The 26,966-nt window shown below is 38.5% G+C and overlaps 1 protein-coding gene and 1 pseudogene across 1 annotated transcript; both read right to left on the bottom strand.

Moving 5' to 3' along the window:
• Positions 1-1,655: 1,655 nt before the first annotated feature.
• LOC137938309 (E3 ubiquitin-protein ligase AIP2-like) lies at positions 1,656-3,139 on the bottom strand (annotated as a pseudogene).
• Positions 3,140-3,166: 27 nt separating this feature from the next.
• Positions 3,167-4,075, bottom strand: LOC137938308 (pyrophosphate-energized vacuolar membrane proton pump-like). The gene is made up of 4 exons (XM_068783288.1): positions 3,941-4,075; positions 3,466-3,862; positions 3,396-3,398; positions 3,167-3,348 (listed from the first exon to the last, which is right to left on the bottom strand). Exons 1-4 carry the CDS (start codon positions 4,073-4,075, stop codon positions 3,167-3,169), a joined length of 717 nt encoding a protein of 238 aa, XP_068639389.1.
• Between the last annotated feature and the right edge of the window lie 22,891 nt (positions 4,076-26,966).

The following is a 26,966-nucleotide window of genomic DNA, read 5'->3' as shown; positions in this document are numbered from 1 at the left end:
AGGAGAAGACACAGAATCACGCACCCAAAAAAACCGAGAATTCTAAAAACTACAGATACGAGTCCTAAAAATCATGTTTTGATACCATGTTGATTTTCAGGACTCCATAGATTTAGCTCATGGATAAAAGGAGAGATGCATAATTGGAGAAAATAGGAGGAAGAAGAGGTTATGGACTTGTCTCCTAACCCTTCCCCTAAATCTCAATTTATAGATTAATAATCCTACAATATTACAATTATGTCCCTGGTACTTAAACTAATTACACCAGTGCCATCTCTAAGAGACGACTCTTTATTTACCATCCTTCCAACATTTTATGGGTCTGTGGGCCTTCGTCCTTGGTCTATGGGCCATGAGCCATCTTCCACATCTTTTGGATATGTGGGCCTTCCTTGGTCGTGTGGGTTTGGGCCCATCTTTTGACAGTTGAAAAGGAAAAAAAAATTAGACATATAAGCTCCCACTCCATCGGGTCATCTCTAGGCCTATATTTTGAAGAATCTTTCATGCCCTGCATGTTAAGTTGTGGAGCCTAATTAAATCTTACCGTCCGACACAATATATTGACTGATGTGTCATTAAGGGTAGTGTGGGGATTTCACACTTGTTATCCAATTCCCCTATTTTATTTTTATATATGGGGGCACCGTGGTTAGGGTTTTATCATTTTGACGAGTATCATGTAGTCCGAGATGTTAGAGAAAAGCACCTGTAAGTGTGTGTGGTTTCTCTTTGTAAACTATTTCATCTTCATAGTAGATTATTGTAGCGGCGGAAGCAAGGATATAGTCTCACCTCAAGGCGAACCTATATAAATCTTGTTGTTATTTTTCATTGCTTGCTTTTATTTCTTTCATGTTTATTATTATTGATCTCATTAGTTTGAAATTAGAGCATCTAATTCCTAACTATTGGTATCAGAGTTTTGGTTTGTGATTGAAAGAAATGGTTGGCGGAGAAGGATTGACACTTGGAATCAACAAGTTTGATGGTATGGATTTTGCGTTTAGGAGGATGCAGATCAAAGATTATATATACCGTAAAAAGCTGAACACACCACTTCTGGATATGAAAACAGAAGGTATAAAGGATAATGAGTGGAATCTCATCAATAGATAGGTGTTGGGAGTAGTCCCATTAACATTGTCAAAGAACGTTGCTCACAACATGGGGTCAGAGAAAACCACAGCGGGGATGATGAAGATTTTGTTTGACATGTATAAGCAACCTTCCACAAATAATAAGGTACATCTCACAAAAAAATCTTCAATTTAAAGATGATAGAGAAAACATCAGTAGCATAGCATTTGAATGAGTTTAACACAATTGTCAATCAATTGACATCCGTTCAAATTAAATTTGATGATGAGGTTCATGCATTAATTCTTTTGGCATCTTTGCCAAATTGTTGGGAGCTTATGAGGGTTGCTGTTAGCAACTATGTAGGCAATGGGAAATTGATCTTTAATGATGTTAGAGATACCATTCTTGTGGGGGAAGCTGTTATGATCGCGGATCTAACACAACGATTTGTAGGGAAGAAGAAGAAGAAAAGAAAAGAAAATCAAGCCAAAGGGAAGCTTGAAAACCCTCGGTTCTTTAAGGAGAACGCACACCCCTGAGCTCATTTAGGAGAACTCAAAACCCTCTGCTTAACCTAAATTCAGACTTGTCTCTTTTCCATTCTTTACACCCTAAATAGCGACCATGTCACCAATGTTCAAGAAAAAATTATAGATTGCCCCTCCACGGCATTTAAAGTAAATAAACTTAATGACTAAGTAATTGACTTAACTTACTAACTAAGTAACTTAATGACTAAGTAACTGACTCAGCCATGGCATCTTTAAATGACTCGGCCTGCTAACATTACACCCTCCTGGAAAAAGAGTTTGTCCTCAAACTTGAAGGTAGGGATGCGTGCCAAAACGTTGCCATATCTCCCCAAGTAGCATCTGTGGCATCCACGTCAACCCACTGGATGACACAAGTGGCGTAAGCGCTGCAATGTAACACTCCGGATGGAGAGATTGCTATATTGGAACCCTCCACTAGTTCCCCCAGTTGGCAAAAAGTTTCCTCTAAAAATTAACAATTTTTTTTATCCAACTACTCTACTATGGTAGAAGCACCAATAGTATTCAACATATATTCTCCACCTTGGAGTGCATTTGTTGCTCCTTTCCTTTCTGCATCAGCCTCCTTTTCATGTTCTTTCCAGCTCTCATATGCATGGTCATCTATTTGTTGCTCATGCCTACAGATTGGGCACGAATTATGCTCATCCAGCCATGGCTTGAGGCAATTTGGGTGAAATAAAAGCTTGCAAGGCAACTCCTGCATCTTGTCATCTATAACCAAGTTCTCCCTGCAAACTGCACATTCTGTCTCTCTCCCTAGCTTCACCCAGATTTCATGTGTGATTGTGATGATTGGAAGCCTTGCAACCATCTCTTTTGAGGCTGGAGGTGGCTTCTTTGGTCCAACACCAATTTCCTGTAGTGAAGCTTCAATGACAGAATCAAGGTCCTGCAAACCACTGATTTCTAGCTTAGTATTTACCAACTTTTTCATCATTGCGGAAGCAGCATCAGGACCAAAATTGTTTGTTCTATTACTCTCCCCATGGGATTGAGAAGACTCAAAAGCACTAACCTGATCTTGTGTGTTACCAAGAGTTGTAAGTAAATTCTATGCCACAAGCCATGCAGGTGGCCGGGGCTCAGGCCCAACTGTTAAATGTCCTTCAAATAGAAATCTAGAATCTTTGTACAGAGTATTTGGTGGAGTCTGAGGCCCGGGGTCCATTCTCTACCTCATCTAAATGTTCAAGAGCCCTAGCAGTGCATGCTCCCATGTGCTCCTTCAGTGAAGACTCAACAACAATGCGTTATGCATCTTCAAAAAACCTCAAACCTGCATGCCAGAATCTTGGTGCTATATATCTAGTCTGCAAGATCGTTGCAGCCCAAAAAATTACAGAATAAATGCATTTACAAAGTGACGAAGAAGCATAAGAATAGGTTTCAAGAAGAATGGATTGGATCAAAGACACGGCTTCTTCAAAGGTATGTTTCTTCCCTAGCCGTTTCTGCAGCTCTTGCAATTTCTGCTTCATAGAATCTTTGGACACCATTAGTTTTAGCTCGCTTTTCCTTCTTTCCTATAGCTTCTCTAGTGTCTTAGAAAGGGAAGCAAAATTCCAGATAATAAGAAATGAATTTCCCACACTCTTCATGGTCATGGCAGAGAACCAGTATGGAAGCATTGCACCCACAATCAACCCAATGAAAACTTTAGGTGTCAAAACATCCACTGTGGAAATTTCAGCACGGCTCACAAAGGCTCCAAAGAGAGCCAAAGACACCAGGGTGGCTGAACCAATGGAAAACCCCCTTCCAATAGCAGTAGAAGTGGTTCCAGCGGCCTCAAGGGCATCAGTTATTTGGCTCACAAAGGCACCAAAGAGAGCCAAAGACACCAGGGCGGCTGAACCAATGGCAAACCCCCTTCCAATAGCAGCAGTAGTGGTTCCAGCGGCCTCAAGGGCATCAGTTATTTCGCATATCCTATGACTCATGTCAGCCATCTCAGCAATACCTCCAGCATTGTAACTAATGGGACGATATGCATCAATGGCCACACCAGTAGCAATGGTGTACAACATTCCAAAAGCTGCCACTGCAATGCCATACATGGCAGCAAGGCTAAATCTCACAAAAATGCTGACAACAATAGCCTCATTGAAACAATTAACATGTATGTACACCTTTAATTGGGCACAAGCTGAGAGGACTGAAACAACTACAACCCCATCTAGCTTAACACCTTCAACTAGCCATAAGCCTCTTTGCTTGATCTAAGCATACCCCGCAATCCTCCTAATCCAAGAACTCACATTTCTTTTAGGCATTTCATCAAACATAATAGTTAAAACTTCTTTGATCCCATTATCAACGCCATTCAGATTCCTCCAACACATTCCAGAAATTCCAACAAAATTTCCAGTAAAGGCATACTGTGTAAAATCATATAGACCTCGGTATACAGAAAAACCAGGGATATTCTCCATCACTAAAACCCAGTCTCTTGAGAAACATGTATTGTCAAAAAAAAAAAAAAATTGAAATAGAAAGCTTCCCAGGAGTCCTAATCCAAAGACCCACACATAGCCAATAACTGAATCAGATTTTACCTTTGGGAAAACATTCACCGCCAGAAACCCAAATGCAATTTGTAATTTTATGGAATTCTTTATTCTTGGCTGTTCATCCTACTATCGACATCATTTCTCCAATTTTTTATCCACTCTACAGTCAGCTGGAATAAGAGAAAAACGCGGGTGTCCGAGAAGTTTGGGAAGGAGCTTCGCTATTGCTTCATATAAGTCGCGATATGAGGTACCCCTGAAGCTAATAGGGCTTTCGAAGTTCAATCTCTAATTATTTTGGAAAGCAAAGTCAAAGTCCCAGTCCTGAATGACAGAGACCTCATGGAGGATTCTTGGAACCATGGTGATCTCATCCAGGCTCTTCTTGCCAATGACCTTGACGACAAACATTGTGCCATCAACGACGGACTTGGCGTAGTAAACCTTGGCGAAGGGTCCCTGGCTGATGAGCCTGTTGAGCTTGTATTTTTTGAACAAATCGGGTGTGCCGGCGTCAAGGACATGACGGTCTCCATGGGTAACAAAATCAATCAACCCTAAGGAAAGTCTCGAGTCCCAAGGCTCTTCGCCTGTGCTCTTGCTCTCAAGCTTGCTTCGGACTCTCGTTCTACCACGGTAACAATTTCCACTTTGAAATGAAAATCTCTGGATTTTTTTACCTTCTTGTTCGCATAAACCTCTAATGATGGACAATAAAAAATGCTGGGTAGAAGATATTTATGCCTCATGACGAAGGAGAGCCTGGCCTATTTTTTACGGTTAGCAGTAGCAAGTCGTGGCCAAAATTTAGCATGGGGTTCCTCTGCTCGGAAATTTCTAGTCTCAATTTCTGGAAGAAGGTTAGATTTTCATGAACAAGGGAGATTTGAGGTCGAACTCAAATCTGGCTGTTCTGACTCGATTTTGAGGTCGAATGATGGGCATCAACTATTCATATTCTAGAGCAGCGACCTTCCCCTCTGAGGCCTTAATGTGATGTTTCTCAATTTATAGCAATGTCTCGGACATTATAGTGGAAGACTCACACATTCCATTACGCAATGTTGAAACCCATGTGTGTATTTCTCCCGATAGATCGAGTATGGCAAGCCATTTTTTCTCGGGACAAAGCATCTCTCATTGTGTTCCCACTCTTATACCACGTTGTTAAGATCATGAATCTAACAAAGCGATTCATAGGGAAGAAGAAGAGAAGAAAATAAAATCAAGCCAAAGGGAAGCTTGAAAACCCTAGATTCGTTAAAGAGAACGCACACCCCTGAGCTCGTTTAGGAGAAATCAAAACCCTTTTTTTAACCTAAACGCATACATGTCTCTTTTCCATTTCTTACACCCTAAATAAGGATCACATCAACAAGGTTCAAGAGAAAATTACATATTTGCCCTTCCACGACATTTAATGTAAATAAACTTAATGACTAAGTAATTGACTTAATCTACTTACTAAATAACTTAAAAACTAAGTAACTTAATGACTAAGTAACTGACTCAGCCAAAGTATTTGACTCAGCCACGGGGACTTTGCATGACTCGGCCTACTATTGAGTTCATAATAGAAGTTCGTAGAAAGGACTCCGAAGAATCGTTGACATCTAATTCTACCTTAAGTGTCGATACTAGGGGTATGAACTTCGAGAGGAATTCCAACAAGGGCAATAGTAGAGGGAAATCAAGGAATGGAAGAAGAAAGTCCAAATTCATAAGGAATGTGGAGTGCTGGAATTTTAGCAAGTTAAGTGACATAAAGAAAAACTACAGAGCACCGAAGAAGATGAAAAGAAACACAATGATGCAAATTTGGTAACTGAATAAGTACAAGATGCTTTACTCTTGTTGGTTGATAGCCCTATTGACTCTTGGGTGTTTGATTCAGGAGTTTCTTTTCACACCACCACACATTGTAAGATCATGGAGAATTATGTTGTTGGAGATCACGGGAAGTTATATCTTGCTAATGGACAACCTTTGGATATTGTTGGTATTGGTAATGTCAGTTTGAGGATGTGAAATGGGATAGTGTGGAAAATTCACAAGGTGAGACATGTGCCAAAACTTTTGCATAAACTGATTTCAGTAAGGGCAGCTTGATGATGAAGGTCATAATGTGAATTTTAATGGTGTTGCTTGGAAAGCCACTAAGGAAGCCATGGTTGTTGTACGAGGAGTTAAAATTGGAACTCTTTACATCACTTCCAGTTGCAGAGACACGGTTGCAGTTGCTAATGCTGTTACTAATTCTAACTTGTGCCATTATAGGCTCAATCACATGAGTGAGAAGGGAATGAAAGTGCTTCAGTCCAAAGGGAAGCTACCAAGGTTGAAAACTGTAAATAACAGTATTTGTGAAGGTTGTATTTTGGCAAGCAGAAAAGGGTTAGCTTTTCTAAGTCTAGAAATGTGCAAAAGACAGTAAAATTGGAGTTGGTTCACACAGATGTATGGGGGGGGGGGGGGGGGGGGGGGGGGCCTTCTACTGTTACTTCCCTTGGTGGTTCTAACTACTATATGACATTTATTAATGATGCAAGTAGAAAGGCATGGGTTTATTTCCTAAAAAATAAATTTGATGTCTTTGATACCTTCAAGAGATTGAGAACAATGGTTGAGAATGAGACATATTTGAAGGTGGAGTATCTGCAGTCAGATAATGGGGAAGAATACATAGATGATGATTTCAAATGGTATTATGTCGATAATGATACCAAGATGAAGAAGAACATTCTTGGAAAACCTCAAAAGAATGGTGTGGGTAAGAGGATGAACAGAACTCTGAACGAGCGTCCTAGGAGCATGAGATTACGTTCGGGATTGCCAAAGATGTTCTATTCTAAAGCTATTAGCACCGCTGCCTATTTGATCAACAAATGTCCCTTGTTGGAAGATGGGCTCAATCCCACAAGCTCAAGACAAGTAAGCCCACACGTCTAAGCAGTGGCATATGGGTAAAATAGAATATTTTTCATAAAGATGGCATAAAAATGTAAATAGGTGTTCCTTTTATGTCTTTTCTTTTATCATGTTATTGTCCTAAGGGCATTTTAAAGCTATAAACAAAGGTATTGGCTAAGAGGTAGAGCATTGAAGCTCTCCCATTTTTTTCCAAAAATTCATCCAGCCTCCGTCCTCCTTGGTCAGTGGTCCCTCTTCTCTCCTTAATCCTGTTGGAATACAAGGCCAGAGCCCACACAACCAAGGAAGGCCCATATATCAAAGTGTATAAGAAAATGGGCCCAAGCCCATAAGACTAAGGAAGACCCATGAATCCAAGAGAGATTCAAGATGGGCTAAACGCCAATATATCAAGGAGAAGGCCCATAGGCCCACATGCATTGATGGTAGGATGGTAAATAAAGGGTCATCTCATAGAGATGACATTGATGTAATTATGTTAAAGTTCCAAGGTTAAAACCCTAAACCTTAAACCCTTAGTTCAGGGGTATTATTATAATATTTTAGTTTCATAAATCTATAAATAGAGCTTCAGGGAGAGGGTTAGGAAGAATCAATTCCATAATCCTTCTTCCTCCAGTTTTATCCCAATGGGTTTCTTTTTCCTTTTCTCCATGAGATAAATTCATGGAGTCCTAAAAATCAACAAATCCAAACTCTCTCCATCTATGTTCTTCTACTTCTCTTTCTCCTTCTCCTTCTCCTCTCCTTTCTCTCTTCTTCTTCTTTGATCTAAAGTCCTTCACATGAAATCCTAAATTCTACATGGTATCAGAGCAAGGAGTTTAGGGTCCCCTTTGATGAAGTATACAAAGAAGTATTTATGAAGTCTGTCCAATAATTTGTTCATGAAAGGAGTCCAGACATGAAGAGATAAGTCAATTATGGCCTCTATTTACATACTCTTTCTTTAATTGTTGAACTCTTGATTTCTGAATCACATAAAGTCAAGATAATCATCATATGAGAGGTTGTAAATATTTATCTCTTATGACTAAGATGATGTTATAGTCTTGATCTTCTTGTCGCTAAATTACAAACTGGATCAAGATTAGTTGCTGCTAGTGTCTTATCAAGATTGATAAATTGATGATTTGCGATTTTGTTACCTTTATGTCACTTGGATCAATTTTATTTGAGAAGTAATTTCAGCACATGTTGTTGTAAATTCTCTCACTTGACAATGCTTTTGGGATCTTGTTATGTTGTTGGATGACCATTATATGGTTAAAATTCCAGCACTTACGTATCTCTATGACTTTTCTGCTCTTGAACTTCAACGATTGCCACTTTTTTATGTTGGAGTGTTCCCATGAGCTGAGGAAAATTTGTTTCCAAGAGTCCTGATTTGCCTCTAAGTTTCTTTAAAAAATTCTCTCATTTTGTGTTGGAGTTTGGATTAAGACATAAGAGTTTGCATCTATACTCTCCTCTTTGTTTTTCTATAAGAATATAAGAGGAATTGAGTGATGGCTAGATGTTGCCCCCATTTGACAAAAGCACAAATTCCTTGATGATTTGGTACTTGCTCTTTTGAAAAATGTCTATTCCCTCTATTGTTGGTGACTGATTTGGTTCACGATTTCTTCAAATTGTATTTAGTAATTTTTATTTAAAAAAGGCCCTTGCAGTTGACCTCAACATTTGAATTGCCTCATGATGAAGAGTGGACATACAAGTAAAAAGAGTGACATACTCGACATTACTACAATTCCATTAAGAGGTCTTTCCAATTACCTTAGCTGGTCACAATCGGTACGATGGGTTCTCATTACTCTTGACCTGCTCAATCACGTTATAAAATTCCCTCCTCCGATTGATGAAGAAGATATAGCTTACCACAAGTGGATTAAAAATGATATCATGGTTATTAGTTGGATCATAAATAGCATGGAAGAGCATGTAGCAAACAATGTGATCGACTTGGAAACAGCCAAACACATTTGGGACACATGCTAAGCTATACTCCAGTACTACCTCCTTAAAAAAATTATTCAATATCTTACAAAGTATGTTGAATACTAAACAAGGATATAACATTCATGAATTTTTGGCTCGGTTTTGGGGCCTTCTCTAAGAATGAAAAATAGCTCAGCCATATTCCATAGACATTGAAATTCAAGAAAGGCAATAGGCCTTGGTAGCAGCTATTTGCTTGAGAAATATCAAGCCTTACCTTGAGGTGTCTAAGACCCAGCTTCTTAGCTTCTCTACTCTTCCATCCTTCAATGAAATCAGTGCAACGTTGCTATGGATCCCTGATCCATCTCCTACTTCCCCCATTGATGCTCCATCTACGATGTACTCCAACAATAGGGGTACATCATCCTCATACCGAGGACGCGACAAAAATATGAGAGGGGTTTGTAATAGAGGTGGTCAAACATGTCCAACCCATTCCCACACTGAGCCTTATCTTTGCATTTACTGTGGTGGTCAAAACCATCTGGTGGGAACTGGCTAGAAAATTCATGGCAAGCCTAATTGGGCCACGATTAACCCAACTTTTGTTAATGTTGATAAACGGGAAGAAAAGGCTGACTCCCACTTGGGAAACGTGACTCTCACTGCTGAAGACTATGCCACATTTCAGAAGATGAAGTCTCTAATGGAGTCCTCCGTTCCTCCGTTACCTACTACTGCTACCACCATTACCTTAGTTATGCTTTCTTCCTCTTCATCCTCTTCCTTTTGGATCATCAACTTCGGGGCCTCCGAACATCTGTCAGGTAACAAACACTTGCTTCATTCCTTATCTCCATGTCTTCCTCAAAAATTTATTACTATTGCTAATGGTACCCAAACCAAGGTACTTCACAAGGGTTCTTCCTCTCTTACATCTTCTATTCCTCTTCAAGATGTCTTGTTTGTCCCTCAATATCCTTTAAATTTGCTTTCGGTTAGTCAAATAACAAAAAATTGAATTGCTCTATCACCTCTCACCCTCTTCTTGTACATTTCAGTATCTAACTATGAAGTGGGTGATTGGTGGTGGCCATGAAAAAGGGGTTTGTACTACTTCTTTCTTCCACCATTAGCAGCCTTATCATCCACTACATCTGAGGCACAACTTTGGCACAACTAGCTTGGCCATCCGTCTACCACTTCACTTCGTTATTTACTTCCTTCATTAAAACCACTTTCTACTTTCAATTGTGAGGTTTGTCAAAAAGTAAACACCATAGGAGTTCATATTCTCCTCACCTTACAACTACAAGTGTTTCTCCTTTTGCTTCAATACACTCTGATGTATGGGGACTTTTGTGTGTCTCTAATATTTCTCAAGTTAAATACTTTGTTACTTTTGTTGATGACTTTTTTCGAGTCACTTGGTTATATTTATTTAAAGAATGATCAGAAATTTTTTCTATCTTTAAAACCTTTCATGTTATGGTGTTGACTCAATTTTAAAGAAAATTCAAATCCTTAGGTCTGATAATGATAAAGAGTATTTATCTAATGAGTTCAAATCATTTTGTGAGGGTAATGGGCTTATCCATCAAACATCATGGGCCTATACCCCTCAACAAAATGGTTTTTATGAAAGAAAGAATCATCACCTTCTTGAAGTTGCTCAGGGCCTCCTCTACTCCATGACGGTACCCTACTTTTATTGGCATCCTGCTATACTTACAACCTGTTTTCTTATCAATAGGTTATCTTCATCTATTCTTAGTAGTAAAACTCCTTGCTCTGTTTTATTTCATGGTGAAGATCCTTTTCTCTTCCTCTTAAAGTTTTTGGATGTACATGTTTTGTTCATGTCACTTCACCACAAAAGATCAAACTTGATCCTCGTTCTTTGAGGTGTACTTTTTTGGGCTACTCTCACACCTAGAAGGGATATTCCTGTTACAATCCTTCCATTTGGAGGATGCTTGTATCTCAGGATGTGACCTTCTTTGAGGACACTTCCTTCTACTCCTCACATGATGCTCCTCCAGGGTTGACATTTCCTACTACCACTCCTTGTCCACTTGTGCCTTTCAATGTTGATATTACTCAACCCCCTGAAGCACCAATTGTCAACTTACCTGTGGAGTTGTCGGATCTACCAGATTTAAGTCCTTCTCCACCTATGTTTGGGCCAAAATTTGATACTCATCCAGCTTTAAGAAAGGAATGTCACTCCTATACTACTTCTCATCTTATCTCCAGCTTTATGTCTCACCATCACTTGTCTTCCGATTGCTCTCAGTTCCTTGCATCTCTTTCTTCTGATTCCATTCTACAATCCTATCAAGAGGCCTTGAAGCATCCAGTATGGAAATTAGCTATGGATGAAAAAATGCACACCTTATATGAGAATCAAACCTGGTACTTAAAATTGCGACCAAAAGGAAAAAGATTGGTCAGTTAAAAGGGGTTTTTTAGTGAAACATCACCTGGATGGGTCCGTTGCTGGCCTTAAAGCCCAAATCATTGATAAAGGTTACACTCAGTGCTATGGGATAGATTATGAGGATACCTTCTCTTCTGTTGCCAAATTAAATTTGGTACGTATCATCTTTTCTCTTCCTGCTATACTCATCATTGCCCGTATATCAACTCGATGTAAAGAATGCTTTCTTAAATGGTGATGTACGTGAGGAAATTTATATGGTTCAACCACTAGGTTATGTGGTTGAGTGGGAGTCGGTATGTCGGTTACAAAAATCCTTATATGGGCTTAAATAGTCCCCTCAGGCTTTTAGCCAAATCCTTCTACAGTTTGGTTTTCATCGGTGCTCGGTAGATCATTTGGTATATTTTAAAGTTACCATCAAAGGAAAAATATTATTGGTTGTATATGTTGATGATATTATCTTTACTGGTGATGATGCCCATATCATACAGGAAGTGAAAAATATGATATGTCATGAATTCAAAACTAAAGATATGGGAGTTCTTAAGTATTTTTTGGGCATAGAAGTTCTTCAATCCAAACATGGGATAATATTGTCTCAGCAGAAATATATCTTGGAACTCCTCGAATAAATAGGAATGAAGGGGTGTCAACTAGTTGACACACTTATGGATACAAATGTAAAATTATGTGCAATGATTGGAGAAGATATTGATATTGGCTAATGTCAAAGACTTGTGAGACAACTAACCTATCTCATGATAACTAGGCCAGACGTATCATATGCCGTAAGCGTGGTGAGTCAATTCATGTAAAAGCCACAAATTACCCACTGGCAAGGCTTATAGAGAATATTACGATACCTAAATGGAGCTCCGGGAAGAGGATTGCTTTATAAAAACATGGGCTCTTCAACATTGAAGGCTTCTCATATGCAAATTGGGCTGGATCACCTAATGATAGGAAATCTATGTATGGATATTGCAATCTTGTTGGAGGGAACTTGGTTACATCTAAAAGTAAGAAGCGAAATGTGGTTGCAAGATCTAGCACTGAAGCAGAATATAGAAGTATGGCCCACATAGTTAGTGAACTCTTAAGGATCAAGACCCTTCTTACCGAATTAGATTTTATAAAGGAGGTCCTATGGGTCTACATTGTGATAACCAAGCAGCCATTCATATTACTTCAAATCCAATCTTCAATGAAAGGACTAAACACATTGAGGTGGATTGGTCACTTTATATGGAAAAAGTTTCAAGCAGGAATAATCTCCCTCAAACATGTTTCATCTCAAGAGCAAGTGGCTGATATCCTCACTAAACAATTTAAATCTAAAATCATGTCCTCCAACTTGATGGGAGAGTTGGAAGATGGGCTCAAGCCCACAAGCTCAAGGCTAGTAAGCCAACACTTATAAGTGGTGGCATATAAGTAAAATAGAATGCTTTACATAAAGAAGTAAATAAATGTTCCTTTTATGTCTCTTCTTTTATCAAGTTGTAACCATAAGGGTATTGTAAAGCTATAAATAAAGGCATTGGCTAAGAGGTAGAGCATTGAAGTTGTTGAATTTAGGATCCCTTTTACAATATTCCGAACAAGGGAAGAGAGAAAGAAAAAGGAGAAAAGGGGAAGAAGGTGTTAAACAGAGTAAGTTCAGCCCAGGAACATCTAAACAGCAATCAAGAAGAAAGCCAACACTAATCTATTACAAATACGATAAGAAACTTTGTCCCACCACAGGCTCTAGAAGAGCTTCAATAGTTTCTAGACTGAATAGAAATTACAAGAAGAAACTAAACAATAAAACAGAGTAATGAAGAAGGAATAGCTCTCATTTTCTGGATACCAATGTAGCTGGAGAACATCTCTATTTATAAGTGTTTTTCATCTAGGAAGCTTGTAGATCACACCATCTAGGAAGCTTGTAGAGCACACCATCTAGGAAACTTGTAGAGCAAGCCATCTAGGAAGCTTGTAGAGCAAGCCATCCTGCTGTCCTCCACGTTGGCACTTGGTGATGCAATCGTGACATGTGCATACCGTGGGTCAGCCCCCTTAGACCCCCGTCAGGGCTGACGCCCCGAACTCTACTATCCGTTTTACAATTTCTTTACAAGTAACCATTGCACTCACAATTTGACCTCATCAGCGTCTAAGCTGGAACCGTTAGCTAATTACTCACTATCGACATTGGCACTCCTCATACTTGGGGGCCAGTGAATATATTACATTAACGGTAACTTGAGAGAGGTGGGCTTTGATACACTAACAGAAGGCTCTCTGGTAGAGAGAAGAAGAGAAGAGGAACAAGGTGTGTGCCAAGGAAAGAGAAAGAGATTTACTCAAGAGAGAATTGTAGAACTTGATTAATTCTGAATTTCAGCACCTCTATTTATAGTGGAGGAAGTGATAGAGTCCTTTACAATTAACCTTTAAATCTCCTAATTACATTCCAAATCTAACTCTCTAAGATAAGTCTATCTTGAAAGGATAACACAATCTAATTGAGTTCTAATATAAATTGAACTATAACTCTTCTTCAATAACGTGGAAATAAGGGAGGAGGTGAGCTTGTGGCCTTATCCTTGTGGGTCCCACGTGATCTTCCAGCTCGTGGTATATTTTGGGTCCCACGTGATCTTCCAGCTCGTGGTATCTTTTGGGTTCCACTTGATCTTCAAGTCTTCTAACTCATTTCATCTTGTGCTTCTTATCTTCTTAACTCATGTTAGCATGGGTGAGGACTCTTCTTGGCATCCCACGTCCTCATGGTGGGTCCCACATTGTAACACTCCCCCTCAAGTTAGGGGTGAGAAAACATCGTAGATGCCTAGCTTGTTGCAGATGGTAGACATAATCTTGTGAGGGACCGACTTGGTGAGAATATCTGCAACTTGACTTTGTGATGATATATGCTTTAGAGATAAAATACTCGCTTGGAACTTTTATTGTATAAAATGGTAGTCCATTTCAATATGCTTTATTCTTTCATGGAAGTCTGGATTTGATGTAATGTGTATTGTTGCTTGATTATCACAATATAGATCTATCGCAGCTTCTTTGTAGAATCCCAACTCAGTGACAAAATATCTTATCCATAGGATTTCACTAACAGTGTGGGCCATGGCTCTATATTCTGCTTCTGCCATAGACTGTGCTACTACATTTTGCTTTTTTCTTTTTCATGTAACCAAATTCCCTCCAACCACCGTACAAAATCCCGAAGTATATTTTTTACCATTCGGGGATCCGGCTCAGTCTGCATCTGAGAATCCTTCGATGTTGAAGTGACCATGGTTTTTATATAGAAGCCCTCTTCCTGGAGCTCCTTTTAGATATCGTAGTATCCTTTCAAGTGCTTGCCAATGACTAAGTTGTGGCTTGTGCATGTATTGACTTACCACACGTACTACATATGATATATCCGGCCTTGTTACACACAGGTAAATAAGTCTTCCCACTAGTCTTTGATATTTCCCAATATCTACATCTTCTCCACTGCCTCCACATAATTTTGTATTTGAGTCCATAGGAGTGTCTGCTGGTTTGCATCCCATCATTCATGTCTCCTTTAGTAGATCAAAGGCATACTTCCTTTGGGATAGCACAATCCCATGTTTGGATTATAATACTTCAATAACCAGAAAATATTTGAGTAGTCAAAGATCCTTTGTCTTGAATTCAGCACATATTTTTTATTTTGTTTCCTGGATGCCCTCAGAATTACTACCAATTACAATGATATCATCAACATATACTGCCATAATTACCTTACCTCTAGGTGTGTTTTTAATAAAAACTGAGTGATCTCTAGAGCATTTGCAAAATCCTGCCTGTATGAGGGGCTTGACTAAATTTCTCAAACCATGCGCGAGGGGGCTGTTTTAGACCATACAAAGATTTTTTTAGTCGACATACTGACTCCCCCTCAACCACATACCCAGGTGGTTGTTGCATATAAATTTCTTCTTTGATGTCCCCATTCAGAAAGGCATTTTTCACATCAAGTTTATATACCTACCAAGAAGAGTTAGCTGCCAGAGATAATAACACACATATCGAGTTCATTTTTGCCACTCGAGAGAAGGTTTCCTCATAATCAATCCCATAACATTGTGTATAGCCCGTGGCCACGAGGCGAGCCGTCAGTTGAGCCATAGACCCATCCAGATTTTGTTTCACAGTAAACACTCATTTGCAACCAACAGGTTTCTTATCTGATGGAAGTGGGACTAGAGCCCATGTCTGATTTTCATAAAGGGCCTGCATTTCTTCATCCATTGCTGCCTTCCACCCTAGATGTTTGAGAGCCTCCTGATAGAACTGTGGTACAGATATGGAAGAAATAACATAGAGAAATTGACAACATGCATGGGAGAGATGATGATGAGACACAAAATTTGACATGGGATGAAATGTAGAGGGTATGGTGCATGATATAGGTTCTTTTCTTTGTGCGATAGGATGAGTATCATATTGTGGGCAAAAAACAATTGGAGAAGATGGACTTACCTCGGTGGGATTTGTAAACTTAGCAGGTGTGGTGTCAGCCGGTGTTTCTAGGGGCTGAAAAGTTTATGTAGCAAGGGGCACAATCGGTCGAGGGGAACCTAGTATTGAAGATAAACCTGGAGGTGCATTGTCAGAATAGTATGAAGAGTCTTCAAAAAATGTGATATCCTTGGACACAAGTAAACGCTAAAGAGTGGGATTATAACAAACATAACCCTTTTGTGTATGAGAGTGTCCTAGAAAGATACACTTGATAGATTTAGGATCAAGTTTACTATGTTTTGGGGAGGAAATATGGACAAAACATTGACACATGGAGATTTTCAAGGGCAATGAAAACGGATCATCATTTGGTAACAATATAGAGTAAGGAAATTTATTACCAAGAACGGAAGATGGTAGACGATTAATAAGAAAACATGTGGTAAGGATTGCATGAGGCTAATAAAAGTATTGAACTTTCATGGCATATAATAAACCTCGAGCAACCTCAAGAATATGACAATTTTTCTGTTTGGCTAGACCATTTTGTTGAGAAGTGTAGGCACATGATGTTTGATGGATAATGCCATTTTTTTACAAAAAGACCAAGTTCTTTGGAAATGTATTCTTTGGCATTATCAGACCAAAGTATTTTTATGTTCTGACCAAACTGAGTGAGTACCATAGCATGAAAAGTCTTAAAAATCAATTGTATCTCAGAACGCTCCATAAATAGAAACAACCAAGTGATAAGAGTGAAGTCATCAATTAATGTAATAAAATACCTGACTTTAGAAATATTTGAGATGCTCAAGGGTCCCCATACAACAGTATGAATTAATGAAAAAAGAGTAATACTTTTGACTTCTGGAGGAGGTGAGTGTGTACTCCTTTGATGCTTACTCAGTTGACAAAATTCACAATGAAACTCAGACCTGACTTTAAGAGTAGGAAACATATAATGAAGAGATTGTGAAGATGGAAAGATGGATGTCCCAGCCACTAGCCTTGTCTCATTTTCACTGCTGGAAACAATATTTAGTTTTGGCACATCCAGGAAGTATACTCCCCCTTGTTCATGACCTCCACCAATCACTTGCTTCATTATAAGATCCTGAAATACACACGAAGTGGGTGAGAAGGTGAAAGAGCAATTAAAATACTTTGTCAGCTGACTAACAAATAACAGATTCAAAGGGAAGGTAGGAACAAATAGAATATCAGTGAGCAGAAGTGATGGTGTAATGGAAGTGGATCCTTTCCCTTGAACCTTGGTTTGAGAACCATCAGCTATGGTAACAAACTTATGTGAAAGACATGGAAATACATAATGTAATAAATTTTTGTTACCTGTATGATGCTCGGAGGCTCTTGTGTCAATTATCTACGCGGAAGATGAAGCAGATAGCATACTTGAAGCAGTGGGGGCAGCGGTATTTAATGAGGAACTTTGAGAAGAACCCATCATTTTCTAAAACAACTCATATTCTTCATTAGTAAAAATTTTCTTTTCAGTTGTTTTTGTGGGTTGATCCTCCTTTGTATCACCTACCAAAGCTTGATTAGCCTTTGTCAAGTCTGAGTTGTCATCAACATTATAACATATTTCTCCATAGTGACCATTTTTTCCACAGTAACTCCTTTCCTTGTAATAGCATGTATCTATAGTGTGGCCATATCTCCCACAATGAGTGCATTCTTTCTACAATTTTCCATGCTTTTGATTAGCTAACTAATCATAATGGTATCATTTTTTAACCATTTGTTATAAAAAATATCTTCTTGATCAATAGGTAGTCCACGGTTGGTGAGATGACCAAGTAGGTCCTTTGTTATAAGAAACCTTTGAACCGATGTGGACCAACTCATAAAATTTGATACCCTTCTTAAGGGTATTATGGTAATTCTGAATATACCACCTTTGCTACTCACATTTTCTTTAGCCATAATAGGCACTTCAACAAAAATAATTCTCCAAAAAATTCTAATCAAAATATCCAAGTAGTATTCTTCAAACAACTTGGTGCATGGAGGAATTTAGCATTGATGTTAAATGATCATTATTCTGATTTTTTCTTGAGTAAATAACCACTCATAATAGACTCAATATCAATCTTCTATATCAGGGGAATCTTTTTCCAACGAATTTTTTTCAACAATCTGATCATGGACTGGTCTCAGTTAACAAAAATTCCAAACTGACAAAACTGCTTTGATAGCTTCTTCTAGATTGAGAGGCATTCATATCCACAATCTCATCAGATGAAAATCATTCACATACTTATCTTTAAATCATCTTCTAAATCTGGAAACTAGTAACATGAAGTAATAAAAAAAATAATGAAGGAACTTATCTGACACTTTTTGATCTTCCTTCACAAGTAGCTTTCTATGAGTGGTGTTGATCATATCATCTTAGAGCCTTCCTTTTGATGTAGGGATACTAAATTAATGCTTTGATACCATGTTGAATTTAGGATCCCTTTTCCAATATTCTGAGAAAGGGAAGAGAGAAAGAAAAAAGGAGAAAAGGGGAATAAGGCTCTCGGGTAGAGAGAAGAAGAGAAGAGGAACAAGGTGTGCACCAAACAAAGAGAGAGAGATTTACTCAAGAGAGAATTGTAGAACTTGATCAATTTTGAATTAATGCACCTCTATTTATAGTAGAGGAAGTGATAGAGTCCTTATACAACCTTTAAATCTCCTAATTACATTCCAACTCTAACTCTCTAATATAAGTCAATCTTGAAAGGATAAAAAAATCTAATAGAGTTCTAATATAAGTTGAACTATAACTCTTCTTCAATAATGTGGAAATAAGGGAGGAGGTGAGCTTGTGGCCTTATCCTTGTGGGTCCCATGTGGTCTTCTAGATCATAATGATAAGATTCCAACTTGTGGTATCTTTGTGGGTCACACTTGATCTTCAAGTCTTATAACTCATTTCAGCTTGTGCTTCTTATCTTCTTAACTCATGCTAGTTTGGGTGAGGACTCTTCTTGGCAGGCCACATCCTCATGGTGTGTCCCACCAGATCGTGCACCAAGGTTGTAACAGAAGCTCTTCCCTCTTTTTCCAGAAATTTGGCCAGCCTCCCTCCTTGGTCGGCACTCCCTCTTCTCTTCTTAATCCAAACTCTCTCCATCTAGGTTCTTCTCCTTTTCCTTCTCCTTCTCCTCTCATTTCTCTCTTCTTCTTCTTCTTCTTCTTCGTTGATCTAAAGTCCTTCACATGGGATCCTAAATTCTACATCCCTCAATACCATTGGATTGCAAAATACCATAAGAAGTCTGGAGTAACAAAGAGGTAAGTCTTTCTTTCTTGAAAGTTTTTGGTTGTGTTTCTTATATTCATATTGATTCTGTTGTTAGAAATAAACTTGTTTCTAAATCTAAGATATGTTTCTTTATTGGCTATAGTGGTACCAAGTTTGGTTATCGCTTCTGGGATGACCAAAGCCGTAAGGTTTTCAGAAGCCAAGACGTGAAATTCAATGAAGGTGCCATGTATAAGGAGAGATTGAGAACAGAGTATGAGAGCACAAGTGATGAAGCCAAGAAGTCAAAAGTGATTCAGTTGAGAGATCTTCTAGTTATTGAGATGGAGAATGTCTCTCAAGAAGACAAGGAAAACATACCCCTAGAAGTAAATCAAGACATTCCTGTGTCTGAATTCAAGAGATCTGATAGAACTAGGGAAAACATACCCCTAGAAGTAAATCAAGACATTCCTAAGTCTGAATTCAAGAGATCTGATAGAACTAGCATACCACAACAAAGGTACTCCCTACACTAAATTATATTTTGTTGATTGATAAAGGTGAACTAGAGAGTTATGAGGAAACCGTGCAAGTTGATGAATCAACCAAGTGGGAGTTGGCCATGAAGGATGAGATGGATTCAATGTTATCCAACCAGACATGACAACTGACCAAGGTACCAAAAGGGCTGAAGGCCTTGAAAAATAAATGGGTTTACCGAATAACGGATGAACAAGATGGTAGCAAGTGGTACAAGGCAAGACTGGTGGTAAAAGGCTTTCAAAAAAAGAAGGCATTGACTACACTCAGATTTTCTCTCCAGTAGTAAAATTTGACTACTATTAGAATGGTGCTTGGACTAGTGGCAAATGAAGACTTGTACTTAGAGCAGTTGGATGTAAAGACAACCATTCTTCATGGTGATTTCGAGGAAGAAAGTTACATGGTGCAGCCACATGGTTTCAAAGCACAAGGAAAGGAGAAAATGGTGTGCAAACTTCAAAAGAGCATGTATGGTCTTAAACAAGCTCCAAGATAGTGGTATAAGAAGTTTGACACCTTTATGAGTAGTAATTATTTCTTGAGGTGCCAGGCAAATCATTGTTGTTATTTGAAGAAGCTTTATGACTCCTATATCATTCTACTACTATATGTTGATGACATGTTGACAATAGGTGTTTGCAAACAAGAAATATAAATTTTGACAAGGGAGCTGTCCAAAAATGAAGGATTTGGGTGCTGCAAAAAAAATCCTTTAGATGAGGATTATTAGGGACATTGATGTCTTGAAACTATCAAAATAATAATATGTGAAGGATGTGTTGAGCGGATTCAACATGAAAGATGCAAAACCAGTAAGTACTCATTTGGCTACATACTTTAGGAAATCTAAGGAGTGAGCCAACATGGCCAATGTTCCTTATGCTTCTGCTATTGGCAATCTCATGTATGCCATGGTGTGCACTAGACTAGACATAGCTCATGCAGTGGGAGTTGTGAGCAGATATATGAGCAACCCAGTAAGCAACATTGGGAAGCAGTGAAGTGGATTCTTAGGTATTTGAGAGGCACTACAGACTCAGCCTTGTTGGAGGATGGGCTCAAGCCCACAAGCTCAAGGCAAAAAACTCACACTACAAAGGAGTTGGACATGTGTGAATTATGATACTTCACTTAAAGATGGCATAGAAGTGTAAATATGTGTTCTTTTTATGTTTTTTATTTCATCAAGTTGTAGCCCTAAGGGCATTGTAAAGACTATAAATAAAGGCATTGGCTAAGAGGTAGAGCATTGAAGCACTCTCTTCTCTTTCCAAAAATTCATCCAGCCCTCATTTTCACTTTGTCGTAAACCTCTTCTCCCTTAATCAAAACTTTCTCCTTCCACATTCTTCTTCTTCGCCTCTCCTTCTCTCTTCTTCTTCTTCTTCCTCATTGATCTAAACTTTATTTCATGAGATCCTAAATTCTACATGGTATCAAAGCAAGGAGTTTAGGATCCCTCTTGATGAAGTTATTATGAATTTGTTCAAGAAGTTGTAAAAGGAGTTCAGTCATGAAGAGATAAGTTCATTCTCTTCTTATTTACATTTTGTTTCCCTTCCTTATTTACATACTCCTCTTTTCTGTTTTTCTACTTCTTGAACTTTGAATCACATCAAGTCAAGATAAATCTTTATCTGTTGTGAAGATTTATTTTTATGACTAAATTGATGTTATAATCTTGATCTTCTTGTAAATCAATTACAAGTGTGATCAAGATCATTTGTTGTTTGCGTCTTATTAAGATTGATGAGTGAGATTCAATTACCTTTATGTAACTTGGATCAATCTCATTTGAGGTAGAATTCCAGCACATGTTGTTGTAACTTCTCGTACTTAATGTTGCTCATGGTCTTGTGTTATGTTGTTGGATGCCCATTATATGTTTGGTGAAATTCCAGCAGTCATTTACCCTTTGTAGTTTCTTTTGAACTTCAACAATTGAATTTTTTTTTTTATGTTCAAGTATCCCATGAGCTGAAGATAAATTTCTTCCAAGTATCTTGATTTTATTTTAAATATTCTCTAAATTTTTTTTTTCTATCTCTTGGTTTGTGTTGAAGTTTGGATTAAGGCCTAATCGGTTGCATCTACCTTCTTCTTTTTGTTTTTAAGAATACAAGAGGAGTTGAGTGACGACTGGATTTTATTCTCACTTGCTAAAGGCACAAATTTGTTGATAATTTGGTGCTTGCTCTCGTGAAAGAAATTGGTTCTTGTTCTCTTTTTTGGTGACTGATTTGGTCCACGGGTTTTTCAAATTACATTGAGTAATTGTTATTTGAAGAAGGCCCCTTCCCTTGACCTCCACATTTGACTTGCCTCATCATCGAGAGTGGACACAAAAGTAATAAGAGTAATATACTCCGTATTACTATGATTCCACTAAGAGGTCTCTCCAATTACATGAGCTGGTCACAATCGGTCCGGAGGGTTCTTATTACTCGTGACCTCTTAAGCCACATTATTAAATTTCCTCCTCCGTTGATGAAGAAGATGAGACCTACCACAAGTGGGTTAAAAATGATAACATGGTGATAAGTTGGCTCATCAATAGCATGGAAGAGCATGTGGCCAACAATGTAGTCCACTTGGAAACCCCCAAGGACATATGGGACACTTGTGCTAAGCTTTACTCAAGTACTGCCTCATTACAAAAAAGATATGATGTCTTACAAAATATGTTTTGGTCCATGGGTTCTTCAAATTAAATTGAGTAATTGTTATTTGAAGAAGGCCCCTTCCCTTGACCTCCACATTTGACTTGCCGCATCATGGAGAGTAGACACAACAGTAATAAGAGTGATATACTCCATATTACTATGATTCCAGTAAGAGGTCTCTCCGATCACATGAGCTGGTCACAACCGGTCCAGAGGGTTCTTATTACTCGTGACCTCTTAAGCCACGTTATTAAATTTCCTCCTCCGATTGATGAAGAAGATGAGTCCTGCCACAAGTGGGTTAAAAATGATAACATGGTGATAAGTTGGCTCATCAATAGCATGGAAGAGCATGTGGCCAACAATGTGGTCCACTTTAAAACGGCCAAGAACATATGGGACACTTGTGCTAAGCTTTACTCAAGTACTACCTCATTACAAAAAATATATGATGTCTTACAAAATATGCTGGATATGAAACATGGAGACAATATTCATGAATTTTTGGCCCGGTTTTGAGGCCTTCTTCAAGAATGGAAAATAGCTCAGCCATACTCCACTAATATTTTTGTTCAAGAATGACAACGAGAAGCTTTGGCAGCAGCCATTTGATTATCGAATATTAAACCTTTCCTTGAGGTTGCAAAAACTCAGCTTCTAAGTTCTTCTGCTCTTCCATCCTTCGATGACATTAGTACTACATTACTTTGGATACCTGATCCATGCCCTCCTTCTCCTATTGATGCCCATCAGCGATGTTCTCTGGCAATCAGGGTACATCTTCATCATATCGAGGACAGGGCAAAAATATGAGAGGGGGTCGAACTATGAGAGGGGCTGAAAATAGAGGTGGTCGAACAAGTCTAAATAATTCCTGTACTGAGCCTCGACTTTGCACTTACTGTGGTGGTCAAAACCACCTTGTGGCAACATGCTGGAAACTTCATGGCAAGCCTAATTGGGCCATGACTAACCCAATCTCTATTAGTGTTGAGAAACATGAAGATAAGGCTGAATCGTCCTTCGAAAATGTGACTCTTTCTGCTGAAGACTATGTTGCATTTCATAAAATGAAGTCCTTCATGGAATCCTCTATTCCCTCATCATCTACTACTACTACTACTATTGCCTCAAGTATGCTTTCTTCCTCTTCTTCCTCTTCCTCTTGGATCATCGACTCCAGGGCCTCCGAACATCTATCAGGTAACCAACACTTGTTGCAGTCCTTATCTCCTTGTTATCCTAAAAAATTCATTACTATTGCTAATGGCACCCAAACCAAGGTCCTTGGCAAAGGTTCCTCCTCTCTTACCTCATCTATTCCCCTTCAAGATGTTTTGTTTGTCCCTCAATTTCCTTTAAATTTTCTCTCGGTTAGTAAATTAACCAAACAATTAAATTGCTCTATCACCTTCTCACCGTCTTCTTGTGTATTTTAGGATCTCACTACGAAGCAGGTGATTGGTGGCAGCCATGAAAAGGGGGGTTTGTACTACTTCACTCTTCCACCATTAGCTGCATTATCATCCACTACATCCGAGCCCAACTTTGGCACAATCGACTTGGTCATCCGCCTACCCCTTCACTTCGTTCTTTGCTTTTGTCCTTAAAAGAACTTTGTAATTTCAGTTGTGAGGTTTGTCGATGAAGTAAACATATTAGGAGTACATATTCTCCTCATCTTACAACTACAAGTACTGCTCCTTTTGAGCTAATACATTTTGATGTATGGGGACCTTTATGTGTCTCAAATATTTCCCAAGTTAAATACTTTGTCATTTTTGTTGATGATTTTATCTGTGTGACTTAGTTATATTTATTTAAAGAGTGTTCAGAAATTCTTCCTTTGTTTAAAAATTTTCATGCTATGGTCTTGACACTATTTGGGAAGAAAATTCATATCCTTAGATCTGATAATGCTAAGGAATACATGTCTAATAATTTCAAATCATTTTGTGAGAGTAATGGGCTTATTCATCAAACATCATGTGCCTATACTCCTCAACAAAATGGTGTTGCTGAAAGGAAGAATCGTCATCTTCTTGAAGTTGCTCGGGGCCTCCTCTACTCCATGAAGGTACCCTATTTCTATTGGCCTCATCCTATACTTACAACATGCTTTCTGATTAATAGGTTACCTTCATCATAAAAAACCTTACTCTTAGTTATTTAATGGTGAAGATCCATTTTTCGCTTCCTTTGAAAGTATTTGGATGTACTAGTTTTGTTCATGTTACATCCCCACATAAAAATAAACTTGATCCACGGTGTATGAGGTGCATTTTTTTGGGATACTCTCGCACCAAGAAAGGTTATGTCTGTTAAAATCCTACCCTTTAGAGGATGCTTATCTCTAGGGATGTGACTTTCTTTGAGAACGCCTCCTTCTACTCCTCCCATGATGCTTCGCCAGGATGGACTTGTCCTTCTACCACTCCTTGTCCGCTTGTGCCTTTCAATCTTGAAGTTAACCCAACCCCTGATGCACCAGCCGTACCTTCACCTATGGAGTTGTCGGATACACCAGAGGTAAGTCCTTCTCCTCCTATGTATGGGCCTGAATTTGATACTCGGCCTAATGTTTTCATAAAGGAATGTCATTCTTGTACTACCTCACATCCTATCTCTAATTTTATGTCTCACCATTGCTTGTCTTCCGAGTGTTTTCAGTTCCTTGCGTCTCTTCCTTCTACTTCCATTCCATAGTCGTATCAGGAGGCTCTAAGGCATCTAGGATGGAAGGCGGCAATGGAAGAAGAAATGCCCACCCTATACAAAAATCAAACTTGGTCCTTAACATCACTCCCAAAAGGTAAAAGTCTAGTTGGTTGTAGATGGGTTTTTTCAGTAAAACATAATCCGGATGGATCAATTGCTCGTCTTAAAGCTTGACTCATTGCTAAGGGCTATACACAGTGGCAAGGGATAGATTATGAGGAGACCTTCTCTCTTGTTGCAAAATTGAATTCAGTACGCATCATCTTATCTATTGCTACTAACTCATCATGGCCTGTCTATCAATTGGATGTTAAAAATGTTTTTTTTAAATGGTGATATAAGTGAAAAAATTTATATGGTTCAATCATTTGGTTATGTGGTTGAAGGGGAGTCAGTAGGCCGGTTAAAAAAATCTTTATATGGGTTTAAGCTATCCCCTTGGGCTTGGTTTGATAAATTTAGTCAAACACTTCTACAGTTTGGTTTTCATCGGTGCTCGGTAGATCATTCCGTATATTATAAAGATATTGTCAAAGGAACATATTATTGGTCGTATATGTGGATGATATTATCTTAACCGGTGATGATGCTCTTAGCATATAAGAGGTGAAAAAGATGTTATGTTAGGAATTCAAGACTAAAGATCTTAGTATGCTTAAATATTTTTTGGGTATAGAAGTTCTTCAATCCAAACATGGGATAATATTGTCTCAAAGGAATTATGTCTTGGATCTCCTTGAAGAAACAAGAATGAAGGGTTGTAGACCAGTCAACACACCTATGGATACAAATGTAAAATTATGTGCCACAAATGAAGAAGATATTGATATTGGCAAATATCAAAGACTCGTGGGAAATAGATTTAACTCATGGTAACTAGGTTAGACATATTATATGTTGTAAGTATGGTGAGTCAATTCATGCACAAACCACAAATTATACACTAGCAGGCTTTAGAGAGAATATTATGTTACCTAAAAGGAGCTTCAGGAAGAGGATTGATGTATAAAAAACATGGGCACTTCAACATATAAGGGTTCTCAGATGTAGATTGGGCCGGATCACCTGATGATAGAAAATCTACATCAGGATATTGTACTCTGGTTGGAGGAAACTTGGTTACATGGAAAAGTAAGATGCAAAATGTGGTTGCAAGATCTAGCGCTGAAGCAAAATACAGAGCTATGGCTCATACCTTCTTACCAAATTAGGTATTTATAAAAAAAGGGTCCATGGGTCTGTATTGTGATAATCAAGCAGCCATTCATATTACTTCAAATCCAGTTTTTCATGAAAGAACTAAACATATTAAGGTGGATTGTCATTTTATATAGGAGAAGTTTCAAGCAGGAATAATCTGTCTCAAATATGTGTCGTCTCAAGAGCAAGTAGTTGATATTCTCACTAAACCCGTTACATCTAAAATCCTATCGTTTATATGTGGCAAGCTGGGTATTTATGATGTCTTTTCTCCTCCAGCTTGAGGGGGAGTGTTGGAAGATGAGCTCAAGCCCACAAACTCAAGGCAAAAAACTCACACGACAAAGAAGTTGCTCATGTGTGAATTATGATACTTCACTTAAAGATGGCATAGAGGTGTAAATATGTGTTTTTTATGTCTTTTATTTCATCAAGTTGTAGCCCTAAGGGCATTGTAAAGACTATAAATAAAGGCATTGTGTTATGGTCCTGGGGTTAAGTACCTATGTTTTCTGCTCCTAATAGGCCGGTCTTTTGGGTAGTATTGGCTAGGTGCTTAACATTTGGTATCAGAGCGGGCTCCCACGTCGCGAGTTCGAGTCCCGGGGCGCGCAA

The sequence above is a fragment of the Aristolochia californica genome, unplaced genomic scaffold (assembly GCF_029961685.1).
Source record: "Aristolochia californica isolate CCGP_79_NKW_82.1479 unplaced genomic scaffold, dmAriCali1.0.hap1 SCAF_8, whole genome shotgun sequence".
NCBI classification, from domain to species: domain Eukaryota; kingdom Viridiplantae; phylum Streptophyta; class Magnoliopsida; order Piperales; family Aristolochiaceae; genus Aristolochia; species Aristolochia californica.
The sequence above is the reverse complement of the archived record's forward strand: the minus strand, read 5'-3'. Positions and strand labels throughout refer to the sequence as shown.

Excerpts from the sequence above, each read along its gene's own strand:
- LOC137938308 (XM_068783288.1), bottom strand. The coding sequence starts at position 4,075 with ATGGAGAATATCCCTGGTTTTTCTGTATACCGAGGTCTATATGATTTT. Across the intron at positions 3,863-3,940 it reads TTGATAATGGGATCAAAGAA|ATCAAGCAAAGAGGCTTATG; the intron begins GTTTTAACTATT and ends GGGTATGCTTAG.